Consider the following 26976-nt stretch of genomic DNA (forward strand, 5'->3'; position numbering starts at 1 on the left):
GTTGGTGGTTGGGAGTGTTGGTGGTGGTATTGGAGGTTGGTGGTTGGGAGTGTTGGTAGTGGTGGTGGTTGGTGGTGTTGGAGCTTGGTGGTAGGGAGTGTTGGTGGTGGTTGGTGGTTGGTGGTTGGTATTGTTGGTGGTGGTGGTGGTGGTATTGGAGGTTGGTGGTAGGGAGTGTTGGTGGTGGTGGTGGTGTTGGTGGTTGGTGGTTGGGAGTGTTGGTGGTGGTATTGGAGGTTGGTGGTAGGAAGTGTTGGTGGTGGTGGTTGGGAGTGTTGGTGGTGGTATTGGAGGTTGGTGGTTGGAAGTGTTGGTAGTGGTATTGGAGGTTGGTGGTTGGGAGTGTTGGTAGTGGTTGGTGGTGTTGGAGGTTGGTGGTAGGGAGTGTTGGTGGTCGTTGGTGGTGGTGGTGGTGGTGGTATTGGAGATTGGTGGTAGGGAGTGTTGGTGGTGGTGGTATTGGAGGTTGGTGGTAGGGAGTGTTGGTGATGGTTGGTGGTGTTGGAGGTTGGTGGTCGGGAGTGTTGGTGGTGGTTGGTGGTGTTGGTGGTTGGGAGTGTTGGTGGTGGTATTGGAGGTTGGTGGTAGGAAGTGTTGGTGGTGGTGGTTCTTGGTGGTTGGGAGTGTTGGTGGTGTTGGAGGTTGGTGGTAGGGAGTGTTGGTGGTGTTGGAGGTTGGTGGTAGGGCGTGTTGGTGGTGTTGGAGGTTGGTGGTAGGGCGTGTTGGTGGTGTTGGAGGTTGGTGGTTGGGAGTGTTGGTGGTGGTTGGTGGTGTTGGAGGTTGGTGGTAGGGACTGTTGGTGGTGTTTGGTGCTGATGATGGGGGTGGTGGTTGATGGTGTAGGTGGGCGGTGTCTTTGTCTCTGCGTGTTGTGTCCTCCCTGCGGAGCTGCACCCTTGGGGAGGGGGAGGCTGGGGGTAGGGAGAAGGAGGGGAGGTGGCCCTGTTGAATTATGGATGGAGGTGAAGAGGGGATGGGGGCTGGCCTCGAGGGGACATACCCCCACCTTCACTCCATCCCTAACACTTCCGACCCCCCCTTCTGTTTCACAGTCACCATCCACGCGTGGCGTGAGGTTTGATGAGGGTGACCGGAGATGTGGGTCTCTCTCTCTCTCTCTCTCTCTTTCTGCTCTGCTGTTCTCGCCTGTTACACACTCTGGTCCTTATCTCTCTCTCTCTCCCCCCATCCCCCCCTCCCCCCCTCCCATATTTCTGCTGGGGGGGAAGTCAAAACGATGGAGGTTCGTTCAGCCGAAACCGGTCTGCAGATGTTGAGAAAACAAGACAAAGACGTACAGTATCTTCATTTCTCTCCCTCTTTGATTTAAAACAAATCTGTAAAATGAACTGTGAGGATTAACAAACAGACATCCAACAGATTTTATTTAGTTTTTAAACTGAAATACGGTATTTTTTTCTTCATTTGAGTCATTTTAAAAGGATATTTTTTTGTTATCTTACACCTTTTTTTATTTTAAAGTGACGGTAAAGAGAGAGAGACACACAGGACATGTTGGGTGAGCGAGTAGCAAACAGTCCAGTCAGGTGGAAGAACCTGGGAGTCGCTGCTCAGGGCATTTTATGCCCACATAGCACCCCCACTCAGCCATCAGCGAGCCCAACTCGAGTCTCTTTCGTCATATTATAATCATGTTTTTGAAGCGGTGACTGTGGCATCGTTACTTGTGGGATGTTTTGTGACCGGTGGAGACTTCTGTCCAGCTGCAGATGAACATCTGCACGTTGACTGTTCATTGGCAACATTTCACGTCCACAACTAAACATGATTTTGATTACGGTGTAAAGAACTCAAAGCCCTCAAACGTAAAGCTTACGGTCGTGGTTACAAATTCACGAGGCCACTTACACACTTGTGACCTGAAGCTCGTTGCCAGGTTGGCTCGTCCAACAATACACAATAAACCATGTGATGGTGGTCGTGGTGTTGGTGGTGGTGGTTGGTGGTGTTGGTTGGTGGTGGTAGGTGTTGGTGGTTGTTGGTGGTGGTGATTGGGGTTGTTGGTGGTTGTTGGTGTTGGTTGGGGGTTGTTGGTGGCGTTGGTGGTGGTTGGTGTTGGTGTTGGTGGTCGGTGGTGTTGGTTGGTGGTGTTGGTGGTTGGTGTTGGTTAGTGGTGTTGGTGGTTGTTGGTGTTGGTGGTCGGTGGTGTTGGTTGGTGGTGGTGGTGGTTGATGGTGGTGTTGGTTGATGGTGGTGTTGGTTGATGGTGGTGTTGGTTGATGGTGGTGGTGGTTGGTGTTGGTGTTGGTTGGTGGTGTTGGTGGTTGTTGGTGGTGGTTGGGGGTATTGGTGGTTGGAGGTGTTTGTGGTCGGGGGTGTTGGTTGGTGGTGGTGGTGGTTGCTGGTGGTTGGGGGAATTGGTGGGTGGAGGTGTTGGTGGTCGGTGGTGTTGGTTGGTGGTGGTGGTCGGTGGTGGTGGTCTGTGGTGTTGGTGGTTGTTGTTGGTGGTGGTTGGGGGTATTGGTGGGTGGAGGTGTTGGTGGTCGGTGGTTGTTGGTGGTGGTGGTCGCCACGTCATCTGATGTGCCCCCCCCCCCCCCCGACGGCTTGAAAAGACACGTGATCGCCTTTTCTTCAAGAAACTTAAGAAAAAATATCCTGTGCTTTTATTTTGAAGGCTTCAAATGAAATGGATTCCTGTTACACTATAAAGAGAAATGTTCTCATGCACAATATTCCTACACTCGAATAAACAATAATCAAATGCAAAGAGAGTTATTTAACAACATGTTTGAGTAGTTTATACAGTTATATGTTTCAGTTAAACCCTTTGAGGGCGGCCATGACGCTGACGTGGCCCACGGTGAACATGAGTTTGACCCCCCTGGTCTGGAATATCAGATTAAATCAGGATTTTTGACTAATTGAAATACTTCTTTTAACCCTTGTGTTGCCTTAGGGTCATTTTGACCCGAATCAATATTACACCCTCCTGTTACCTTTATATTTACTAACATATTTTACCCTTTGGGTTCAATTTGACGCCAGCAATTAAAACCTCCAGAAAATTATTAGAATTAATATTGTTTTCCAAGTTTAAGTGTGAGGCACTTTATGTTTGTTTGTTGACTACCGAAAGAACACCGACATTAAACATTGAATGGGGTCAAATTAATCCTAAAGCGGGGGGAGGGTGTAATATTGATTCGGGTCAAAATGACCCTAAGGCAACACAAGGGTTGAGAAGACTGTTCATCTCACTTGGGCCTCCGCATTAATAAATATCATATTGAAGGAGAACATGAACCAGGACATGCTCAGAAAACATGCCGTGTGACTGAGAAGCAGAAGAAATGAAATGTCATGAGTCGTGTTGGTTTTCCGGGGTCACGCCTTTTAGTATAAATGTTTATCATCTTGAAATCATAAAAGTAGCGCAACATATTCTCTCTCTTTCTTTTTTATAAACCCCGGTGAGGCGTCGGCATTCATTTCTTCCTCGGCCTTTTGAGCGACAATAACTTTGATAACGGGCGACCTCTCGATCTCAGCGTCGCAGCTTTAAAGCGGGCCGCTCCCGTCTTTGCGTTTAGAAATGCCACGTGGAAACCACGGCAACAGCGGATTCTCTTCCAAAACGTAGCGGACGTTTTTCTAATGATGTGCGTTTGGACGATTGTGCAAAAAATATTTCTTTTTTTCTTCTTTTTTTATGAAATCTATCATTGTTTTTTTTTCTTTTCGCAGTGGGCAAAGTGTTTACCTCACAGAATGGAATACAGCAGCCCCCCAAATGACAGGAAATACAGAGAGAGAGAGAGAGAGAGAGAGATTGAATTAAAGTTTTATGACTGATGAATATTTCATGTTCTGGGCAGTGATTCCCACAATCTGGTGTGTGTGTGTGTGTCTGTGTGTGTGTATATATACGAGTGTGTGCATGCGTGTGCCCCGGTATGTGTGAGTGTGTACATGCTGGGTGTTTTTAACCCTTCACCCCCGCTTTGGGATGCTTTGGTATCTGATATCGATAAAAGAAAATGTAAAAATAGGTTGAGACTTGGTATAAATTAAAAATGCTGACACGTCAGATTTACATTCATAGATTTGTTTGTCATAGACGTTCTTCATGCTTCATCCACGAAGAGATGCGGTTAAAAGACGGAGGTCAACATCCACCGGTTCTGTCTCGGCAAACGAGCAACGACACCGGCTCGTCTCTCTGGGCGAAGACGGAGATTCATATTAAAACTGCAACTTTGGAGGACGTTTCCGCCTCATGTGGCTGCAGCAGGTGTCATGCTCACGCTTAACGCCGGACGGCCTCTCGATACCGGCCTTGATGGGGAGGTCAAAGGTCAAAGTGCTTTAAATTAACAGTACGACGCAACACTAGAGAGACACGCGAGCAGGCAATGAAAAAAAAAAGCTGCGATGATCAGTTGATTGATTGATTAATTGATTAATTGATTAGCGAATTGAGAGAAAAACAATTAACCATGCCTTTAAAATATATATACTGTATATATATTTATATCCATATATATCTTATATATATGTATATATTTAAATCCTCTGTTTCCATCGACTGTGCGAATATTTTCCAGTTTATTCAATCTTTTATTACGGTCAACAAATGGGTTTGGATTTTTCATTGGAACACACACACACACACAAAGATGTCACCTCGAGCTCCGGAATTAGACATTTCTGATATTTTGTGAACCAAATTAATTGAGATAGTCGTCAATAATAATGAAAACGAATGATGATAATAATAAAACAACAACGACAATCGCTCCGTGTCGTCGCGTCGCCTCGGGGGTGTTGCGTTTAAATGATTCCCTTCGCTCGGTGATGACGAGCAGTGGTTCCTAACATGTGCACAGTGCAGCCAAAAAAGTTGATATTAAAACTGCAACTTTGGAGGATATTTCCACTTCATTTGGCTGCAGCATCACTCCTCCATGGAAAATATCAAGTCAAGTAAAAAGCCTAAGAAGTATTCATGTGGTCTCTTCCTGGTCCTCAGCATTAAAACCTGTCCGTCAAGCCTCCGCCAAACAGGGTCGTCGGCACAGAAGAAGACTTTTAACGGCATTTTTTTTCCTACGTGTTTTTTCGTGCCCCTGGCTGTATAGAACAATCGCGTTAAAATTCTTCTTCTGTGCCAACGACCCTGTTTGGCGGAGGCTTGACGGACAGTTGACTTAAGGCGACTTAATCAGTTCGCCGATGATCCGACGGCCCCCCGGCCGCCCCGCTAATGGCCGCTCGTGATGGGTGTTTAGATAGAGATATGAGTCGATGGAGACGGACATCTGTTTGCCGTGTCGCCGAGGCTCCGCCGGACCATCGATCGGGCCGCGCGGATCAATACGTCTTGGATTTCAACAGAAGCTTACGCCGAGGGGAGGAGCAATAATCGATTTTAATAGTATTATTTTTCGCTAAGCTTATTGATTACAGGAGGTCCAGGCAAGCGGCGGTGTGTGTCCACTCGTCCCAGAACATCAATATTATACCATCGGAGTCGGTTGATCTGGCTTTAATCTTTTTTTCTTTTTACGGTCCCCCGTAATCTGTTTGCTTGACTCTAACCTCTCTGCATGTATATATACGCCACGGGGTCATCACACACACACACACACACACACACACACACACACCACTCAGTAACCGGGAAAGTCAGGGATTATCCTCGAGAGTAAGAGAGAGAGAGAGAGAGAGAGAGAGAGAGAGAGCAAATCCCTGCTCAGTCATTTGAACCACTCGAGAATGGAATCACTCGGAGCGAGAGAGCCGAAAAGCCTTAAAACGTAGAAGACATGTAGAGCAGATGAAGTGTTACGAATCAAGACGTCCCCCCCCCCCCCTCCCTCCTCCGGGGAAAACATATGCCGCCAACAATCACAGCGCCGTCAACACATTAGCTTCTGCCGGTGATCCCGAATGTCTGTCTGCGTTTAGCGTGACGCGATGTGACGTGACATAACACACCCCGCATCCATAATAATGAAACAACATAACATAACACAATGAGGAGGAGGGGTATGTGTGTGTGTGTGTGTGGGGGGGGGGGGGGGTATGAAAACACGTCTTTCCAGCATGACGCAGGATTTATGTATTCCTACGTGGAGTCAGGTGCACGAACGGAGATTGAATGACAATGAAGTAAAAACTCAGTTATGAGAGTATAAAACGTGTTTTTATAGGAGTCCGTTCACTGCTGATGCAAACTGCACATTAAAGGACACTTGAACATGTCCTTGTAGTGTGATGGGAAGGGATCATTAAAAATATCACCTAAAGATTCACAAGATTTATCAATACACACAAATATATATATATATATATATATTACACAAATATATATCCATATATGTGTGCATATATATATATATATATATATACAAATATATATATATATATATGTATGTATGTATATATATATTACACAAATAAATAAATATATATATGTGTGCATATATATATATTTCACAAATATACATATATATATGTATATGTATATATATATATTTCACAAATATATACAGTATATATATATATGTATATATATATTACACAAAAATATATATATATATGTGTGCATATATATATATATTACACAAATATATATATGTATATGTATATATATATTTCACAAATATATATATATATGGATATATATATTACACAAATATATATATACATGTGTATATATTTATGTACACATATATACAGGACTGTCTCAGAAAATTAGAATATTGTGATAAAGTTCTTTATTTTCTGTAATGCAATTAAAAAAACAAAAATGTCATGCATTCTGGATTCATTACAAATCAACTGAAATATTGCAAGCCTTTTATTTTTTTTTATATTGCTGATTATGGCTTACAGCTTAAGAAAACTCTAAAATCCTATCTCATAAAATTTTAATATTTCCTCAGACCAAGTAAAAAAAAGATTTATAACAGCTGAGTGTTTGTCAAGGCTCAGGAAACCCTTGCAGGTGTTTCGAGTTAATTAGACAATTCAAGTGATTTGTTTAATACCCTACTAGTATACTTTTTCATGATATTCTAATATTTAGAGATAGGATATTTGAGTTTTCTTAAGCTGTAAGCCATAATCAGCAATAAATCAGAATAAAAGGCTTGCAATATTTCAGTTGATTTGTAATGAATCCAGAATGCATGACATTTTTGTTTTTTTAATTGCATTACAGAAAATAAAGAACTTCATCACAATATTCTAATTTTCTGAGACAGTCCTGTATACATATACATATGTATGCGTATATATTTATATAAACATATATATATATATGTGTGTGTATATATATATATGTATATATACATAAATATATATACATATATAAACATATATATATATATGTATATACATAAATATATATACATATATATATATTCTGGGATTTTATCCATTAGCCACTAGAATTAAAAAAGAAAGGGGGAGGACAAACCTAAAGCCTGAACGTGGAACCTGAACCTCTCACCCTGAACATGTCGGTATAAAGGGGTTGCGACAAAAACCTCAAAGGGAATTGAACCCCTGACTCATTGGTGCCTTGCCCGATCTATTGACCTGCACGAATAAAAACAGGCCGATGGATTGTCTGATGACTATTTTGCGGGATGCAGACATTATGGATCATACACAATCGTCTCTCCCCTCCTTCTCATTTCCATCCGTTTTCTCTCTTCTGCACTGCGGAGCTGCGTTTGCTGCATAATTCGCCCACTGAGTATCTTCCGACTCTTTTTTCTTTTCTTGTTCTTTTTTTCTTCTTCCTTCCCCGCTTTTTAATTTGCCTGTACTCCACCGGCGTAATCATCAAGCAGCCGGACAGGTTGCACCAACAGCGCCGACGAGTCGCCGGTGGCCTTCGTGCTTTGACTCGTCTTCGCTCTCAACGGAGATTAAAAAAAATAATAAAAAATGACAAAAAATCAGATTTCCTTAAATTTGTCTTCTTCAAAATTAGACTCAAATGATTTTACATAACAAAGGATAAAAGGTGTCTTTTAATCTGTGGCTGACAAGATAATCAAGCCCTCAAAGCGATGGGGTATCTCATATATACTTTTCAGGTATTGGATGATGAACGTTGACCTCTCTTCCTCGCTCGTCTTCAGAGGCCGTCGCTACTTTAGTGTTATATGAAACTAGAAAGCCAAAAGAATCCATTGGTACCAATAAAAATGGGTATTGTGGTACCAAAAAATCTTCCCTTTACACACATGTCCTCGATACTAATCCTGCAAATTGGTGCAAAAATCAATATCTGGCTTCCCCAGGTATATCGACAATAAGGGATTGTCTTAGTTTTCTTAAGTTTTGGAACAGAACTGCAGCCCGAAAAACGCAATTCTTGCAGAAATCTCCAAAATGTCAAAAGCCTTTGATCCTTAATGGGATTGAACTCCGTTTGTTTCTTATTCGACTAACATCTCTTCAGCCGCTTTATCAATTTTCAATCTTTTTTCGTGCTTAATGACTGTCAGGAAACTTATGAGCTTGAATCCATAAATCCCCAAATCTGACGTACGAGAGTCCTCCGCGGTGTTCCTCCAGGTCTCGGAGGCTCAATTTCCTATTTCGGACACATTCGTGAACACAAAATTGCAAATTGTTGAACGCGCGGCGCCAAATCTGTGTCATAAATCATCGACCCGCAAATTGGTGAAACGACTCACGAGAGAGATAAGCGAGCGTGGGAACGAGCGTCGTATACTTTCATCATCGATACGCGCAGAGCGGACCCTTTTACACTTTCAACATTTATTTTCATTAACATTTTTTTTTTCTTCTTTCTGATTTACGACGAGAAGCGACGTGACGCGCGGCGCTTCCGTGTGGCGTTCACTGTCACACTGCTATCCCCCCCTGAAGAGCCCCTCTAAATACCCCCAGGGGGGGGAGGGGGGAGAGGTTAAGTAATGACTCCACTTTCGTTATTAGGAATAAATAAAGAAATTAAAAAAATTCAAGAAACAACCATATGAGGATCCAAGTTTTTGCTCTGTGGCCACCGTCATTTTTAATAGAGAAAATAAATAAATAAATAAAAAATCCATTGTGTTGCCTTATCGGTGAGTAACTTTTTTCTTTCTTTTTCTTTTTATACCAAGAAAGAAAATCATCCAAGAGTAGGCGAGTATGTTTTTAACCTTTTTCTTTTCTCTCAACTTAAAGTAACATTATGCAACAATTGTACCTTAAAATAACAGCGTGAAAAAAATGGTGCCGCTACAATGACTTTTAATATGGCGATTTGCGCCTCCGCCATTGCCATCGGGGGTCTGTGGGGAAATAACTCCGCTATGTAGGATTCTGGAGCCACCCGATCCGGGGCGGATGTACTTCGACCTGCTTTCTGGCAGTGATTACGCAACGTCATATAGTGCCAGTCCACGCTCGCAGTTCCAGTATAAGGGCGAAGCAAGCGAAGTCTCTTGTCATGAATTACACTTTCCAATGTAAATTATGAATATGTAGCTTTTTGGTGTTGTCAACAATATTGTATTCGATCACACGTACTCCACATTCAAACATTTAGAAAACAACGTATATAGGCTGAAAACGCAATCGGTATTTCACCTAGACTAAATGTTGTCATTCTTTTGGTTATGTTAGCATTCATCTCCGATATCACAATGAATAAAACTATGCAGTCATATTTATGTAAAATCGTTGAATATTCTTAGCTTATCGGTTGACATCATTTCTTGGTTTCTGACTTCGTCCGGTCATCAATACAAGTGTATGCGAGGCTGCATCTATCGTAACTGGGTATTTACGACACTGAAGTAAACGTTAAATACCTCCAAAACTGAAGGGGGCGCGAAAAGGGAAAAACTCCATTATGGGGCTTTAACATAAAAAATAGGATTGATGCTCGCCGATCGCTCCGGCGTGAAATTCTGGAGCCTAAAAAAACGAAACTAAATATTCTCTCCTTCCTGTTTCCTGCTGCGTAGAAGCATTTTGTATTTATTTTATAAGATTCAAGGCATTTAGCGTTGAACTCGCGTCTGCCCTCTGTGACTTACAGCTGCGGAGCTGGTGGAAATATAACGCCTTGCTCGTGGGCTCCTGGACAAATCACATGGCTGTAATAACAACTATGAGATATTAAATATATATTTATATATATATATATATATTCATTATTTAGGCCATTATATGGTCATATATATTTAGTCAGATATACAAAATGCATACAAAAACAATACATTCTCTATAATTTATTCAGTACTTACTTGCCTGAATACAAAGTATTGTGTTGCATAAACCATATTAATGGTGGTGTGTTTGCTCATGGGGGATGGTAGAGGTGACGCTGGTTCACTTTCCTGCCGCGTCTCTGCGTGTTTACATGTGTCTATTTTTCTTCGCGCATGTGGGTGTGCATATTGTTTACGTAGCTGCCTCTGTACTCCCCAGGTGCATCATTACCGAACGTGTGCTATATGTGTGTGTGTGTGTGTGTGTGTGTGTGTAGGTGTGTGTGTGTGTGTGTGTGTGTGTGTGTGTTGAAATGGACAGCACAGATTCAGCCAGCTCACAACATAGAGCTCCTCTGCTCTCCTGAGCACCGTGGATGTCAACCGGTACACCGATACGAGGCAGTAACGAGCACAGACAGATTCACGCACACACACACACACGCACACACACACACACACAGACATACACACAGACACACACACACATACAAACACAATGGGAATCACAGATGAATGCATATCCTGTATTCACATATAGAAAAGCCCTCCATCCATAAACACATGGTGCAAATTAAATGAATTCCCAACATGCACATACATATAATAAATATGTATATATATATAGATATATACTGTATATATATATATACACACACAGTATATATATAAATATATATACAGTAAATATAAATACATATAAATATATATATATGTATATATATATATTATATATAATATATATTATATATATATTATATTATATATATATACAAATATATATATATATATGTATATAATGGAAGATACATTCACACATGATTTGTTTTAAATGTATTTACACATACACACACACGCACGCACACACACACACACAGACTGACAATAATCTTGTTGCGTTTACTTTTTAGAAAGTACCAGAAGGATTTGTGGTCTTGTTTTCTCATTATTTGATGAATACGTCCTGATTGTCTATTTTAGATTAATTTGAACACTCTTTGTATTTCAGGAAAAGTTATGACAACATTTCATATTTCAGAAATGTGACTGTTGTTATCTTTAAAATATGATTTATTTGCTTTTTCTCTCTGACTTCAAGGTCCTTTGCAGTTTGTGGTATTAGATTTTTTTCTCGCTGTCAATCAATCCTGAAACAAAAGAAAAGAAAAAAACAATACATTAGTGGAGAGGGAAGGATCCCTGTTGTGAATTACGACGATATACAGTATATATATATATATATATTATATATTATATATATATATATTTTTTTAATGTATATAATATATAATATGGTGAATATATTTCCATCTTCTGTACTTATCTCAAACATGAAGTCTGGTGTGTCTGTGTGTGTGCGTCCGTGTGCGAGTGTGAGTGTGTGTGTGTGTGTGTGTGCCTGTGTGTGTGTGTGTGTATGTGTGTTTGTGTGAGTGTGTGTGTATGTGTGCCAGCGGCCCTTCTTTCTTCTGACGCCCAGCTCTCGCTTCAGAGCAGAGGAACCCTCTCTCTCTCTCTCTCTCTCTCTCTCTCTCTATATATATATCTCTCTCCCTCCCACTCTCACCCTCTCTCCTTTCCTCTCTCTCCTCTCTCTCTCTCCCTCTCTCTCTTTCTCTCTCTCTCTCTCTCTCTCCCTCCCTCCCACTCTCATTCTTTCTCCTTTCCTCTCTCTCCTCTCTCCTTCTCTCTCCCTCCCTCTCTCATCCTCTCTCCCCCTCTCTCTCTCTTCCTCTCTCTCCCTCTCTCTCCTCTCTCTCTACCTCTCTCCCTCTCTACCCCTCTCCCTCTCTCTTCTCTCTCTCTCTTTTCCTCTCTCCCCCTCTCTCTCTCTTCCTCTCTCCTTTCCTCTGTCCCCCTCTCTCTCTCCTCTCTCTCTACCTCTCTCCCTCTCTACCCCTCTCCCTCTCTCTCTCTCTCCTTTCCTCTCTCCCCCTCTCTCTCTCTTCCTCTCTCCTTTCCTCTCTCCTCCTCTCTCTCCCTCTCTCTCCTCTCTCTCTACCTCTCTCCCTCTCTACCCCTCTCCCTCTCTCTCTGTTCTCTCTCTCTTCTCTCTCTCCTTTCCTCCCTCTCCCCCCCCCCCCCCCCTCCTCTCTCTCCCGCCGTCTCGCTGGCTGGCGTTGCTGGCAGGAGTCCTGTTTGCCGACGGGGGGAAACAATCCCCACAAAGTGGCGTGAATTAATGTGACTAATTAACACCACGTTAATGATTTGTAAATTGCATGTTTGGGTCCGTAAGTCGAGACGCGTATGACGAGAGCCAGAGCCCCGCATCTCTGGAGTACCACGCACCGCCTCTGAGGACGGGCCAATCAGAGCGGGGGGGGGGGTACGCAAAGTAGAAGAGGAAGAGGAAGGAGGAGGAGAAGAATAAGGAGGAGGAGAAAGAAGAAGAAGTTGAAGAAGAATGAGGAGGAGGAGAAGGAAGAAGAACAAGAAGAACACCTTCAAACTACGTCTTCAAACTACATCTTCAAACCACGTCTTCAAACTACGTCTTTAAACCACGTCTTCAAACCACGTCTTTAAACCATGTCTTCAAACCACGTCTTCAAACCACATCTTCAAACTACATCTTCAAACTACGTCTTCAAACTACGTCTTCAAACTACATCTTCAAACTTCGTCTTTAAACTACGTCTTCAAACTACGTCTTCAAACTACATCTTCAAACTACGTCTTCAAACTACATCTTCAAACTACGCCTTCAAACCACGTCTTCAAACTATGTCTTCAAACTACGTCTTCAAACCACGTCTTCAAACTACGTCTTCAAACTACGTCTTCAAACCACGTCTTCAAACCACGTCTTCAAATTACGTCTTCAAACTACATCTTCAAACCATGTCACCGCCGTGGCGGCCATGACGCGCTTCTCTGTCGCTCCAGGTCACGCGCGTCGGGTTTTACTAAGAACGCCTTGGTTGAGAAGACGCCACCAAAAACTCCCGCATGGCTTAGTGAGGCGGACGAGAGGCGGATCGGAGTATCACCTGAGCCCCCTCCCCCCCTCTCCCCCACCCCCTCTCTCTCTCTCCCTCATTGACAAGCCCTTATTTTTGTATCTTCCTCCTCCTAGTCTCTTCTCCCTCTCTCTATCTTTCATCCCTCGCTCTATTTTTCCCCCCCTTCCCAATCCCTCTACCACCACACACACACACACGCTCACACACACACACACACACACACACACCACCTCCACCCCTCCCTCCCTCCCTCCCTCCCCCTCGTCTCCTCAGAGCTCCTCCGCATTAGCAGTCAACTCCACTCCTAGACGTACTTTGTTTTCCAACCGCGGTGGAGACTGAGCGAGCGAGGGAGCGAGATACAGAGGAGAGAGAGAGAGAGAGTGGAGGAGAGAGAGAGAGCATCATTTACACAGTCATCCACGCCGAGCGGACCCTGCAGCTCCCCCATCCCTCCCTCTCTCTCTCTCTCACTCTCTCCTCTCCTCCCTCCCTCCCTCCCTCCACTGCTCACGATGCCAAACATTTTATGTGTTATTTAGTCATGCCTGACTTTATCGAATTTTTAAAAAACATGCCAGTCACGGGTACACTCCCCTCCCCCCCCCCCCCTAGTTGTCTCCAACGTCCACGTCCCCCACACCCTCAAACAACCGCCAAAGTCCACCTCACCTCCCTCTCTCTCTCTCTCTCTCACTCTACTGTCCAGGTTTGACCTCAAGAGCCTCTCGAGTCACTGTCTTTGGGGACATTTCACCTCTAAATGAAGTATTATTCCCAGGCTACACTCCCCCCGCACACACACACACACACACACACACCTCCTCCTGACCACCCACCCTGGGGGAAGGAGAGATAGAGAGAGAGAGAGAGAGAGAGAGAGAGAGAGAGAGAGCATAATTCTCGCCAACACAGTGTTGACTCTAAAATGGATTATTGCTGCTTGAAATCCGGGGCCATGTGCTGCCGGATAATACGGCCGTCACGATTATTATTTTGTGTGTGTATTTCTCTCCCGGCAGCGTTCTAATGACGGAGATTTAACGGGCAGCAGTCGAGACACAGAGCTCGTCTTCATAAAGTCAGGGTTTATGGTTGTTGTGGTTTTTTTGCTTTTATTTAATATTCCGCCGCAGCTCGGTGGGTGGAGCGGGTCACTGACGCCGAGTGGGATTACAGGCTTGATTTCAAATTGAGCCAACGATGAAAAACTGTTAAAAAAAGGAAGAAAACAAATCAACGTTATATTTTATTTTGTGCCTTTTCCCCCTGATGTTCCCATGACCTCAGGTGGCTTCTCATTGACTCCTCATTCAATTGTCTTCATTACAATAAGTTTTTTTTAATGGATTATGCGGTTTAGGTTTGGTCTCTTCTTTTTTTGCCTGTATATTTTCCTCAGTCACTACTTTCTGCTGTAGTTTGAACCTCTTTTCTCACATACAACTCTTTCGATTTATTGATTATAATTAAAATCCTGAGCTGAAGATCAGGCTCAATAAATCTCTTGATATACAAATACAACCTGGTCGGTGTTCAGAGCGACATTAGCCTCCTCTTTCATTTTAACGGGCGATGAAGCAAAAAAAAAAAGGAGGGGGAAAAAAGTCTTAAATTCACTGGAATGAAATGTAGCATCACACTTCTGTGAGATTGTTTTATAAACAATGGGGACATGTTTTTGGCATCTGATGAATCAACCTTTAAGCTCTTATTCAAACTGGACCTGCTGAATCATATTTCATATCGTCTCACCGGTTTAACGTCAACACGGTGACGTCGACGCTACACTTAAATTTAAAGACGTTCAAACGAGGGGAACATTCATTTGTTTCCAGACCAAAACAGCTGCCGGTTGAGATCCCCCCTTATGCATTTGAGTGAGAATGTGAAGCCCTTTGCCCTTCAGTTAGTGCCGGGCCTGCCTGCCTGCCCTTGAGCAAGTCGAGTCGCTCCAGTGGAACTGCCCGGAGATGTTTGGATGAAGCTTTGCGGCTCGGAACTGATGCTCTCATGCGGCTCTCAGCCGGCTGAAGCGAGGCGGTGCTGAAAAGGTAGTATATCTGTGTTCGGCAGAAAGACCCTATAGCTTGGAAAATAAAAGCCGGGGGGATAAGGGGGGAGGGGGGCGCTAAGATGTGGGCTTGGAGATGCCACCGGGCCGACCTGCAGCTTGACCGTGCACAGCTGCTGTACGGGGAACAGGAACGGCGACTCAGCTGCTCTCTGAATCCCTGATTTACATGAAGCTGTGCATTAAAGAGTGTCTTTATATTATATATATATATATATATATATATATATATATTTATATATATATATTTATATTTATATTTAGATATAGAGAGTGAAAAGTTTGATGTTAATGCACACGGTATATATATATATATTTATATATATATATATTTATATATATATATATATTTATATATATATATATATATATAAAACCGTGTGCATTAACATCTAATTTTTCACTCTCCTTATTGTTGTTTCCAAGCACTAAAATAAAGCTCCGCCCTCAATGCAAAATATCCATCTTAACTATAGTCATGTAATGAAGTATTGACGATAATCCCTTTACAATTATATATACTGTATATATTAGATCATTTTCTCATTATTTGTATTCATGTTTTCAAGTGCCATAAATTTCAGTTCGAGCTTCTCAAATGTGAACATTTGCTTTTTATAAAAAGTAAATGTATTTATTTGTTTTGGACTTTTATTTGGATGAAAAAACGAGACATTTGGAGGCGTGGCCTTAAGAACTGAAGCAAATGTTCCCTTTTTTCCATCCTGACATTTCAAAGATCATCATGGAGAATTATTTTACTGTGGAATTTGGTTTCATTGTCGATACTAGAAGTACAACGTTGATATGTCTCATACGTCGTACAACTCGGATGAGATAAGAGGAGCTTTAATATGCAAATAATTTGACTTCCTGCGCTGCGGTCCGTCGGATAGAAGGATCTCAGGTCCCTAGAATCTGAGACAAAAGAATCCCGAAGTTAATATTTCCATTATCAAAATTTTAAACACGACTTTTAGGACACGATTTCTATAAAATACATTCAGGTATTTTAAGGATATGCATGTTGCATGCCATTGCAGAGCATCCATCATGTAACTCATAACTGTACGCCTCTCTCTGTGCATCCATATTCTGCTTCTCCTTTGAAGCCGTGCTAACACGGAGGAAAGGAAACCAGACGAAAGCCTGAGTGCTATAAAACACCGAAGACACGTTCTTCCTCCCTGACTCCTCCTCTCGTTGTTATCATGCAATGTATTGTCTTTTTAAAAAAAGAAAAGATAAATTTAAAAAAGAAAGTTTGCACCGCACAAGTCATAAGTCTTAATAATTCATCTTAATTCCAAACTCAGTCATGCAATCATATCGTTACGATAAATATTTGAAAAAAAATCCGTTCCTGTGCAGTCTCACTTCATTTGAGGAATATTCTAAGAGTTGTACGGAGAGTCCGAGAGACTCAAATTCAGCTGTTTCAAAAACAGGTTTAATCGTCAGGCGTGTTGGAGAGAGTCGAATAAAACTTCTAAAGGTTTATGTCAAGAAGTCTGACTCACGCTCAAGGATTTTGGAAGCTTTTACTGAAGCCTGTGTTAAAAAAAATGTTTTCAGGCAATCCGATATATCTCTAAATCTATATCTGTCCTGTTATGTTGGGCTTCATTAAATTGATAATCGATACGCACGTGTTGCACATTCAGATTTCTAATGATTACTACAGCTTCAAATTATTCGCGCCCATTGTTATCTACGTATTGTTTCGTCCCATTAGAAGGCTTGTGGGCTGTGAATGAGACTGCATATCGGAAGAATATGAGCGCTGTGAAAAAGCGACATTGGCAGTGCGTTAGGAGAGGCCATAATGAGTGGAGAGGTCAAAGTCAAATCAATAGACAGTCCTCCTCGCCTTCCTTGATGGATTTTATTGCACGATAGAAAAAAAGGCTCTAGCGGGAAGAGCGGAACATATTCCTCCTCTGATATTGAATCAATTTCGCTCATTGGAACATCTGATCAGTTTCTTCCTCCAAGGAGCTTTTTTTGACAGTCAATACAATATGTATCTTGATTAAATGAGTCTCGAGCAGATGTCCTTATCAAGCAGGTTGTAAACAAGCATCCCTTTTTTTTTTTTTTTTTTAAATCTCTTTCAACATGAGTTTTTATTACTTGGAATTTAATTGTGTGTTAGCTTTTATACGTTTGTTGAACAACAAGAAATGGGACGTGGGACGTTAGAATCGCACAAAAAGTATTTTTGTATAAGCAAGATAAAGATTATATACACGTTTATATAGTATATACTCGCTTTACTGGCCCAAAAATATATATGTATAAACAAGATAAACATTATATAAACATTTATTTAGTATATACCTACTTTACTGGCCCAAAAATATATATGTATAAACAAGATAAACATTATATAAACATTAATATAATATATATGTATAAACAAGATAAACATTATATATATACCTACTTTACTGGCCCAAAAATATATATGTATAAACAAGATAAACATTATATAAACATTAATATAATATATGCTCGCTTACTGGACAAAAATATATATGTATAAACAAGATAAACATTATATAAATATTTATATAGTATATACTCGCTTACTCAAGAAAAAGTACATATGTATAAACAAGATAAACATTATATAAATATATATATAGTATATACTCGCTTACTCAACAAAAAGTACATATGTATAAACAAGATAAACATTATATAAATATTTATATAGTATATACTCACTTACTCAAGAAAAAGTACATATGTATAAACAAGATAAACATATAAATATATATATAGTATATACTCGCTTACTCAACAAAAAGTACATATGTATAAACAAGATAAACATTATATAAATATTTATATAGTATATACTCGCTTACTCAAGAAAAAGTACATATGTATAAACAAGATAAACATTATATAAATATTTATATAGTATATACTCGCTTACTCAAGAAAAAGTACATATGTATAAACAAGATAAACATTATATAAATATTTATATAGTATATACTCGCTTACTCGACAAAAAGTACATATGTATAAACAAGATAAACATTATATAAATATATATATAGTATATACTCGCTTACTCAACAAAAAGTACATATGTATAAACAAGATAAACATTTATATAGTATATACTCGCTTACTCAACAAAAAGTATATATGTACTGTATAAACAAGATAAACATTATATAAACATATATATCGTATATACTCGCTTACTCAACAAAAAGTATATATGTACTCTATAAACAAGATAAACATTATATAAACATATATATCGTATATACTCGCTTACTGGACAAAAACTATTTCAATAATAAATAAAAACAACACACATCAGAAGGGGAAGAATTATGGAAAATCTATTCTTATGCAGAATCTAACCTAACTCATAGCATGTAACAGAGCTTGTAGCATTTAATGTAGATAGTAGCATCTAACTTAGCTCATATCATCTAACTTAGCTCATAGCATCTAACTTAGCTCATAGCATCGAACGAAGCGTGTAGCATCAAACGTAGCTTAGCTTGTAGCATCTAACGCTGATACTGTCGCCTCTGTGCTCTCCTCCGTGTATTCAGCATCCCCGTGCTCTCCCCCGTGTATTCAGCATCCCCGTGCTCTCCTCCGTGTATTCAGCATCCCCGTGCTCTCCTCCGTGTATTCAGCATCCCCGTGCTCTCCTCCGTGTATTCAGCATCCCCGTGCTCTCCTCCGTGTATTCGGCATCCCCGTGCTCTCCTCCGTGTATTCGGCATCCCCGTGCTCTCCTCCGTGTATTCAGCATCCCCGTGCTCTCCCCCGTGTATTCAGCATCCCCGTGCTCTCCTCCGTGTATTCGGCATCCCCGTGCTCTCCTCCGTGTATTCGGCATCCCCGTGCTCTCCTCCGTGTATTCGGCATCCCCGTGCTCTCCTCCGTATTCGCATCCCGTGCTCTCCTCCGTGTATTCGGCATCCCGTGCTCTCCTCCGTGTATTCGCATCCCGTGCTCTCCTCCGTATTCAGCATCCCTGTGCTCTCCCCCGTGTATTCAGCATCCCCGTGCTCTCCTCCGTGTATTCGGCATCCCCGTGCTCTCCTCCGTGTATTCGGCATCCCCGTGCTCTCCCCCGTGTATTCGGCATCCCCGTGCTCTCCTCCGTGTATTCAGCATCCCTATGCTCTCCTTTGTGTCTCCTCGCAGCGATCGGCCGGACGCTGATCCCCCGTTACTTCAGCACGGTGTTCGAGGGCGGGGTCACCGAGCTCCACTTCATCCTCAAGCACTCCAAGGAGTCCTTCCACAACTCCTGCATCACCCTGGACTGCGATCAGTGCACCATGGTCACCCAGCACGGGAAGCCAATGTTTACAAAGGTAACACCTGCCCCCCCCAACCCCCCTCACCCCTCCGAGCTTCTCCCGCCATGAATAATTAAACAGCGAGCTGGGATCATGGGCCCGGGCGAAGGAGTTTAACTGGTTAGAGATCAGATCCGGTTGCACCCTTTTTAATTCCTGCCAGGTTTTCATTTCCTCCGAGTGTTTTTTAAGAGTTTTGATACCAAATATTTATCTTTTTATTCGTTGCATGAATTTTAAAAACAACACATTCGCTGCTAAGTTTGTACACCTTTTTTTATTAAAGGTGTATCCCTGATTTCTAGAGGGCAGTAACAGTAGCAATACTACACTGTAAAAAAAAGTACAAACGCAACGGTATTGAAATATATTCAAAGTGGCAAAAGTTTTTAAAATCGTCAGGTCAAACCATAAATAATCATATTTGCTTTATAATTAAGGAATTTAATGTTTTCCAGATGAAAGAGAGGAATTCTACTCATTAGACTCCTTAAAATAATTCAAGTTTTTTAATTTGGGTTTCAATGCATTGAAATATTGTACATTACGTCTCACTGAACAGGGTCACATTGAAACAGGTATATAGGTGGTGATGGTAAGAGCTGCCTCCCTATGTGATGGGGACGAACTCTCCAGTCCGAAGGTCTTTTTAAATTGGATTGGGGGGGGGGGGAGGGAGAGTGGGGGGGGGAGGGGGGGTCACAGCAACCGGACTGTTTGCTGTTTGTCAGTCTCAGGTTTGAGAGACGGTGAACCAATCCTTCGGGATAAACTGCCTTCACATCGGCTGCCGCCGCATGTTGAATGCAGAAGACGTCCATGCACCCTGTGTGCCTCCATCCCCCCCCATGACCAACACATCTGCACCAATCAGGGCTTTGGGATTCAATGCAGGGAGAAAATGTCACAGGCGTCGTCATATTTACTCCTCTCTACTCGACTTATCAGCATTTCGGGCCTTTTTCCAGCCGGACCCTCCGAGAAAAAACCCACCGGCGTAAACCGGAGTTAAAAGATGTCGGCAGATTTCTTAAGCCCCTCGGGAACTCCGGGAAAAAGGCGAAGCTAAGGCGACTTGAATGAGCTCTTTGAGGAGCGCGCTCCAGTTCTCGGGAGGAACCGGGGAAACACAAATTGCACGGGTGAGATAATCCGAACCTGACACCTGGGGGAAGGTGCACGGAAGCTGAGCTCATCTGCTTTTGTCTGATTAGTGTGTGTGTACGAACATCTGCACAAAGAGTTTGGAGACTTATAAACAAGCAGCCGACATGCATCATCCAGCATTTAAGAAACACGCGGTCACACAAAAAGTTAGTTTAATGTGTTGTGGAGGACCTTCGTTCATGTTGTGTGTGTGTGTGTGTGTGTGTGTCGGGGGAGGTTTCTTTGTCTTATCATAGCAGTAAATGGTTGTGAAACATCCCGAATAACATGCACAGGAAATGCCTTTTTATGTTGCCGTTGTTCGTTTTATTGTAAAACACGACTCCCAAAAGGAGAAAAAAAGAGAGAGAAAAAAACCATAATATATTACAAGTGTCCGATATTAACGGCACAGAAACAAGAAACGCAGCGGGCCCACAGCCCCGGTCAACAAGAAGCTAAATGTGATGCTTGCAGCGCCGCTCGCTTTTCATCTTCACCTAAATTGGATGAGAAGAATTAATTCATTAGAAAAAGAAGGAGGGAGAAAAACAGAAAAGAAGAATTCCAATAAGCGAGCGCGTTCTCCCTGAGCAGCGAGCAGCCTACAGCTCTGGAGGCCCGAATCTCAATCAGCTTCCCCCCCTCCCCTCCCCCCTCCCCTTCCTCCCACCATCCTCATCCTCCACATCTCCCCCCGCACCCCTCCTCCCCCTCCCTCTCTTTCTCATCCCTCTGCCTGACTCGCTCGCTCGCTCAGTCTCTCCTCGCTCTCTCTATTCCGCCGCTCTCTCTCATCCCCTCCCCACTCCCTCCTCTTCTCCCCCACCCCCTCCAACCCCCACCCCCCCACACACACTCTAAACACACACACATGCACACACACACTCACATCCTTCATCCCTAGAGAAATCATCCCCAGCTCCCAACTCGCTCTCCCACACACTCTCTCTCTCTCTCTTTCTCTCTGCCTGTATCTGTCTCTTTCTTTGCTCTTTTCTCTCTCTCTCTCTCTCTCTCTCTTTCTCTTTCTCTCCCTCGATCTCTCTCCTCCGCTCTCAAAAATGTCAAATTTGGATTTGGTTTTTTAATGGCGCGGCCATATTTTGTGGAATAACTCCGGTTCATCACAATTTCGCGTCCGTACTTTTCTCGTAATCTGATCCGTCGTTCCCGCCGTGAGTTAATTGCAGAAAAAAAAGAGAGAGACCATCGTACTTTAGTCGATCGTCAAATCACACACAGAGAGAGACGTGAAGGTCAAGAGGGAAACAGTAGAGCGTGAATAAAGACTCATTGTAACCAACATGCAGGAGTTCAGGTGACATCATGACATCATGACATCATGAATCATAACGTATAGGACTCAGTAGCAAATTTAAGTGAGGTCATAACTTCCGAGCTTCAATATAAGCCTACTTTGACCTTCTGTTCTATTTTTAGCTCGCTGTCTTTTTAGCTAGCGTTGGTTAACTACATTTTAGTTTTTATCATCGTTTTTAAGTCATAAATCTCACCTATTTCAGGACATTTTCATCTCATTTATCTTTTTTTTATTCGTCATGTGTACTTTGCGTTAGCGTCGTCTCCTCTTGGTCACGGGGGAAAAAAGGTCGTCGGTAAAATATGTTTTGTATGAACGGTAAAATGATCTGCAACCTGCGCAGTGAGGCTTTATTACCGTGACTCGGTGGTTTCGGCGCCGCACAAGGTGGTTTAGTTTCAATGGAGGGCGGCGCTTCATCGAGACCTCTCCTTCCTTCGCTCCGTGCGTCTGGAAGAATTCATGATCCGGAAAGTGTTTAGAGTTTAGAGTTTAGCGGTTAGCACTTAGCGCTTAGCGTCGGCCATCATCCACCGATCTGAGCCGCGGCGCTCCCTGCATATTCAACCAGATATCATTCAGTTTCTTATGATCTCTGTCTGGATGAATTTAAGAACAAATACATGTGTAGAATTATGGTTTCTGTGAATGTTTTCCAAACCGTAAAAATGTACGGCAAGAACAACAAAAATGGAATAAACAGATCCTCAGCTCTACCTCGAGGAACCCACTGAGGAACCCACTGAGGAACCCACTGAGGAACCCACTGAGGAACCCACTGAAGGAACCCACTGAGGAACCCACTGAAGGAAATCTATGCCCCGCCCGTGAAGGAGAGAAACCCTCAATGTGTAATAACCAGAAGTAGTACCCACAATGCATTGTGTGCAGCTTTTAAAAAGAAGATGTAACTTTAATGAAAGAAAACCAAATATATGGAAACCAACACCCATGAGAGATACACATGGCCCCTAGTATCTCTCTCTCTCTCTCTCTCTCTCTCTCTCTCTCTCTCTCCCTCCTCACCTGGCGGGATGCTGCACACTAACGACTGGGCGGAGTCAGTAGGGCGGTGGCGGCGGGGGTCTTGCAGGCCGGCGAAGGTGTTGACAAGGTGACACAGGGTGCCAATTTGAACCGAAAGCCCCCCCAGCACCTCTTTTCACTACCCAGCAGGCCCTGCTTTCCCTCAGCCAGTGTGTGTGTGTGTGTGTGTGTGTGTGTGTGTGTGCATGCGTGTTAACTCGGGGGGCACGGCCCTTGTTACCGATGCCCAGTCACGGGGGGTTTCTTCATGCTAGGCGGGGGGGGGGGGGGTTTGTGACACAGTGATCTCGAATCAAGTGAATTTAATTCCCTGAGTGGAGAAATTGACAAGTGGATGTGTTATCAGCTGTGCGCGTGCGCGTGTGTGCGTGTGTGTGTGTGTGTGTGCGTGTGTGTGTGCGTGTGTGTGTGTGCATGTGCGTGTGTGTGTGTGTGTGTGTGTGTGTGTGTGTGTGCGTGTGTGTGTGCACTCCTCGGATAGTAGTATTTCAGGCTAAATTGTCTTATATATATTAATGTTAACTTTGCAGCAAACTACCAGTTAGCAGTTATCCTACTTTAATACTGATCAATCCAAATCTCAAGGTACGTATAGATATTATAAAACAAGAGGACATAACACTTCACCTCAACGTGACAGTGAAGGTTATGATTATTATTTATGATGTGAGGCGTTCACGACCTGAAGAGAGTTCACATGAGCACCTTTAAGTACAGTAGAGCTCCATCTTCATCATGTTTTTATCACCTTCATTTCATCATGTATTGGAATACATTTGTGTTTTATCATCTCAGGTTTTTAATATGACATGAATTGTTGTGTATTCCTTATATGACCAGTTGTCAGCTGCTTCTTCAGCCCAGCTTGTAAAGACAACTTTTATGATTTGTTTTATTTGGTCTGACAACGGGATGTCGGTTTATAAACTATAGTTTTAAGGATTAATTTGAGATTTCTGGACATTTTACCCTCTGTCGAGACCTGAGGTTCCTCAATCAAACCATTGATGCAATTACCGTATGCAGCTTATTACATACAGTATATTATATATTATTATATATTAGTATGTCTTTTTATATATTATAATATATAATATATTATTACATGTATTATATATTATTATATGTTATTATATATTATTATATGTTATTATATATTATTATTAGTATTATATATTATTATATTATTATATATTATTATATATATTATTATTATCATTGTATATTATGATATTATAATATATTATATATTATTATACATATTATATATAATATATTATACATATATTATAGATATACATTATATACACACTGCTCATTAGTTGTTATATATTCTGCTGTTCACAATCACACCGTATTCATCATTCTGATGAACATTTTTATTGATTTTAAAAGTTCATTCGAGGGGTTAATCTAAGTCTGCAGCTGTAGGTAGATTATCACGTCGAATCGATGAACTAACGATCATTTTCATCATCTATTAACTGTAAAATAGTTTTTAAAAATGCAGTTTCCCGGAGCCCAAGTTGACATAATCACATAGAAACTCGACCATAAAACCTTCAAATATTCATGTGAAGAATCAGAAACCGGTGAACTTTCCTTAAATAGCTCATTAGATGTCACGTTTATGATTGAAATGCCGGCGACGCTCCGGTGACCGATCAGATTAATCAACTAATCTCACGAGCTGCGGTCTCAGTCTGAGTGAATGTGCATTAACCATAAATATCATTTAATGCCATAATCTTTTAACCGTTGCAGAAGGAAAGTGTTGAGGTGCAGGATAATTTATTTTTTAAAAGCCTGTCAGCAGCCAGTTGTTATAATTGAGCATATTTAGTCAACTTTGATCTTATTTATATTCATCAGGAGTCACGAGTGCTCATAATAATCAATGTAATGACCTTCAGCTCCTCCGTTGTTAATTGATTGTCATGTTTGAGGTACAGTTTTGAATCGCTGTTATTCTGTTGAGCCGGAGATGCCCCGGACCCCGTTGTGTGGAAGATTTATGACCCTGCTCTTAAACCAATGGGGCTGTCCACCGTTTAATGGAAACCTTATAATATCTTTCTTTGAGCGATCATAAGGGGAACATATTCAGCTAAAAAGAACGATTTTAACCAATTCTCTCTCAATAAAAAAATATCTTTGTGTGATTGGCTCTTTAAGGCAACTTCCTCTACTTGTATTGGACTTTTCAATGAAGGCGAGTCCTTTTTATTTTATTTTATTTGATATATATATATAGCTGGTGTGCCAATTTTATTTATCGGTTACAGAGAAGCAGAGAGCTCGTGGGGGGGGGGGGGGGTAAGAGGCAATGATAAAGACCCAGTTGGCCACGATGGAAACACAAATCAATAGCAGCAGCTTTGTTTTACTGTAGGCTGCAGCACCTGAACGCATCACTGCAACAACAACAAAACTCGGGGACGTTTTTTTCCCACTGCTGGTGGCTAAATACCATAAATCTACCAAAATAAAGTACACTTGCAGGAATGATGTAAAGAAGTATACTTATTTCCTCGTACGCGCCTTTAAGTATTTGGTCTTTTTAATAGGTTTCCCAAAGGGCGTGAAAACCCCCAAACACACATAACGAGCGTGATGCATTTCAGTTCAAAGAAGGAAAAGAAGAAGAAAAAACACCAAACGTCACTTTATTATTTTTTTCCCACCTCTCAACAGCAATTTAAGTTCGAGTGGATTTATTTAAACGTTGCTTCTTATGATTCAACACGGGCTGAGAACACGGGGGGATGGACCATTTCGGAGTCAGAGCTTTAATATATATATATATATATATTATAAAAATATATATGTGTATTCTTAACATATATATATAGATATATACAGTATATCGATATAGATATAAATTATAGAAATATTAAGTATTAAGTAAATATTCTAAACATATATATATATATAAATATATATATATATATATTAGGGCTGTCAGCGTTAACGCGTTAATCTATGCGATTAATTTGGCCGCGTTAACGCACTAAAATATTTTAACGCAATTAACGCAACTTTGTTTACTTCCGGTGTTCGTTGAAGTTTTTACACTCAAACCAAGTGTCAAACCGCGGCAGTACGGTTTAACACTGTTTCCGTTTTTAAAACAATTATTTCTCCGTGAAAATAAGGAGCAGAAATCAGTTTAACTCATGGATGAATCAGTCGGGTTTCCTCCTGCTCCTCCTTCCTCCCGTCTCCCCCTCTGATACACAGAGGAACGAAGGGGCGACGTGTCGGGTGACGCGGCGCGAAAAGAACTCGTCACACGAAACCTTCAACGTGATTTGTCAATCCGTTTGTCTGTCAACATTTTGCGAAAAAAACAACCAATGAACACTCAGTAAATCACAAGGACCTCCCACCTCACAGGTGAGGCTCATTAGCAGCCTGTCAGTCAGAGAACCAGAGAACACGGCGCGAGGACAATGAGCCTCATTGTATCGAGCGGAGATTGTTCTGGAATGTTTGATGTAGAACACGTGGACATGTGTCATATGCAAACGCCTTTAAAAGGTGAATTAAAATTTTTTTGTCAAATGGAGAACATGCCCCCAGCCTCCAGAGGGTTAACGTGACATATGTGAATGTCAGTCAGTTACCAAGGCCACTGGTTCTGCTGTGTTCAGTGTTAAAGATGACAGGACCAATGGGGTCTCAATATACTTCTTTTTTTTTTACTAATCTGGGTGTTTCACTGAAGAAACAATTTATCACCCACAATATTAAATACCTCACTGGCACTTTATAGGTAGGAGCCTCTTTGAAAACACAGCTCTGTGTGAAGTTTTGTCTTTAAAAAGAAGAAAAAAAACGTTTAATCGCGATTAATCGCGAT

The 26976-nt window shown here is 41.8% G+C and overlaps 1 protein-coding gene across 9 annotated transcripts in view; it reads left to right on the plus strand.

The window, feature by feature from the left end:
* The window catches only part of ldb2a (LIM domain binding 2a), a 99906-nt gene that overhangs the window by 41407 nt on the left and 31523 nt on the right, over positions 1-26976 (plus strand). For all 9 annotated transcript variants that reach the window (XM_056439761.1, XM_056439764.1, XM_056439766.1 and 6 more), the window contains exon 3: positions 19440-19612. In XM_056439761.1, coding sequence (XP_056295736.1) covers positions 19440-19612 — 173 coding nt within the window. The remainder of the gene's footprint in view (positions 1-19439; positions 19613-26976) is intronic.

The sequence above is a fragment of the Pseudoliparis swirei genome, chromosome 19 (assembly GCF_029220125.1).
Source record: "Pseudoliparis swirei isolate HS2019 ecotype Mariana Trench chromosome 19, NWPU_hadal_v1, whole genome shotgun sequence".
Lineage (NCBI taxonomy): Eukaryota > Metazoa > Chordata > Actinopteri > Perciformes > Liparidae > Pseudoliparis > Pseudoliparis swirei.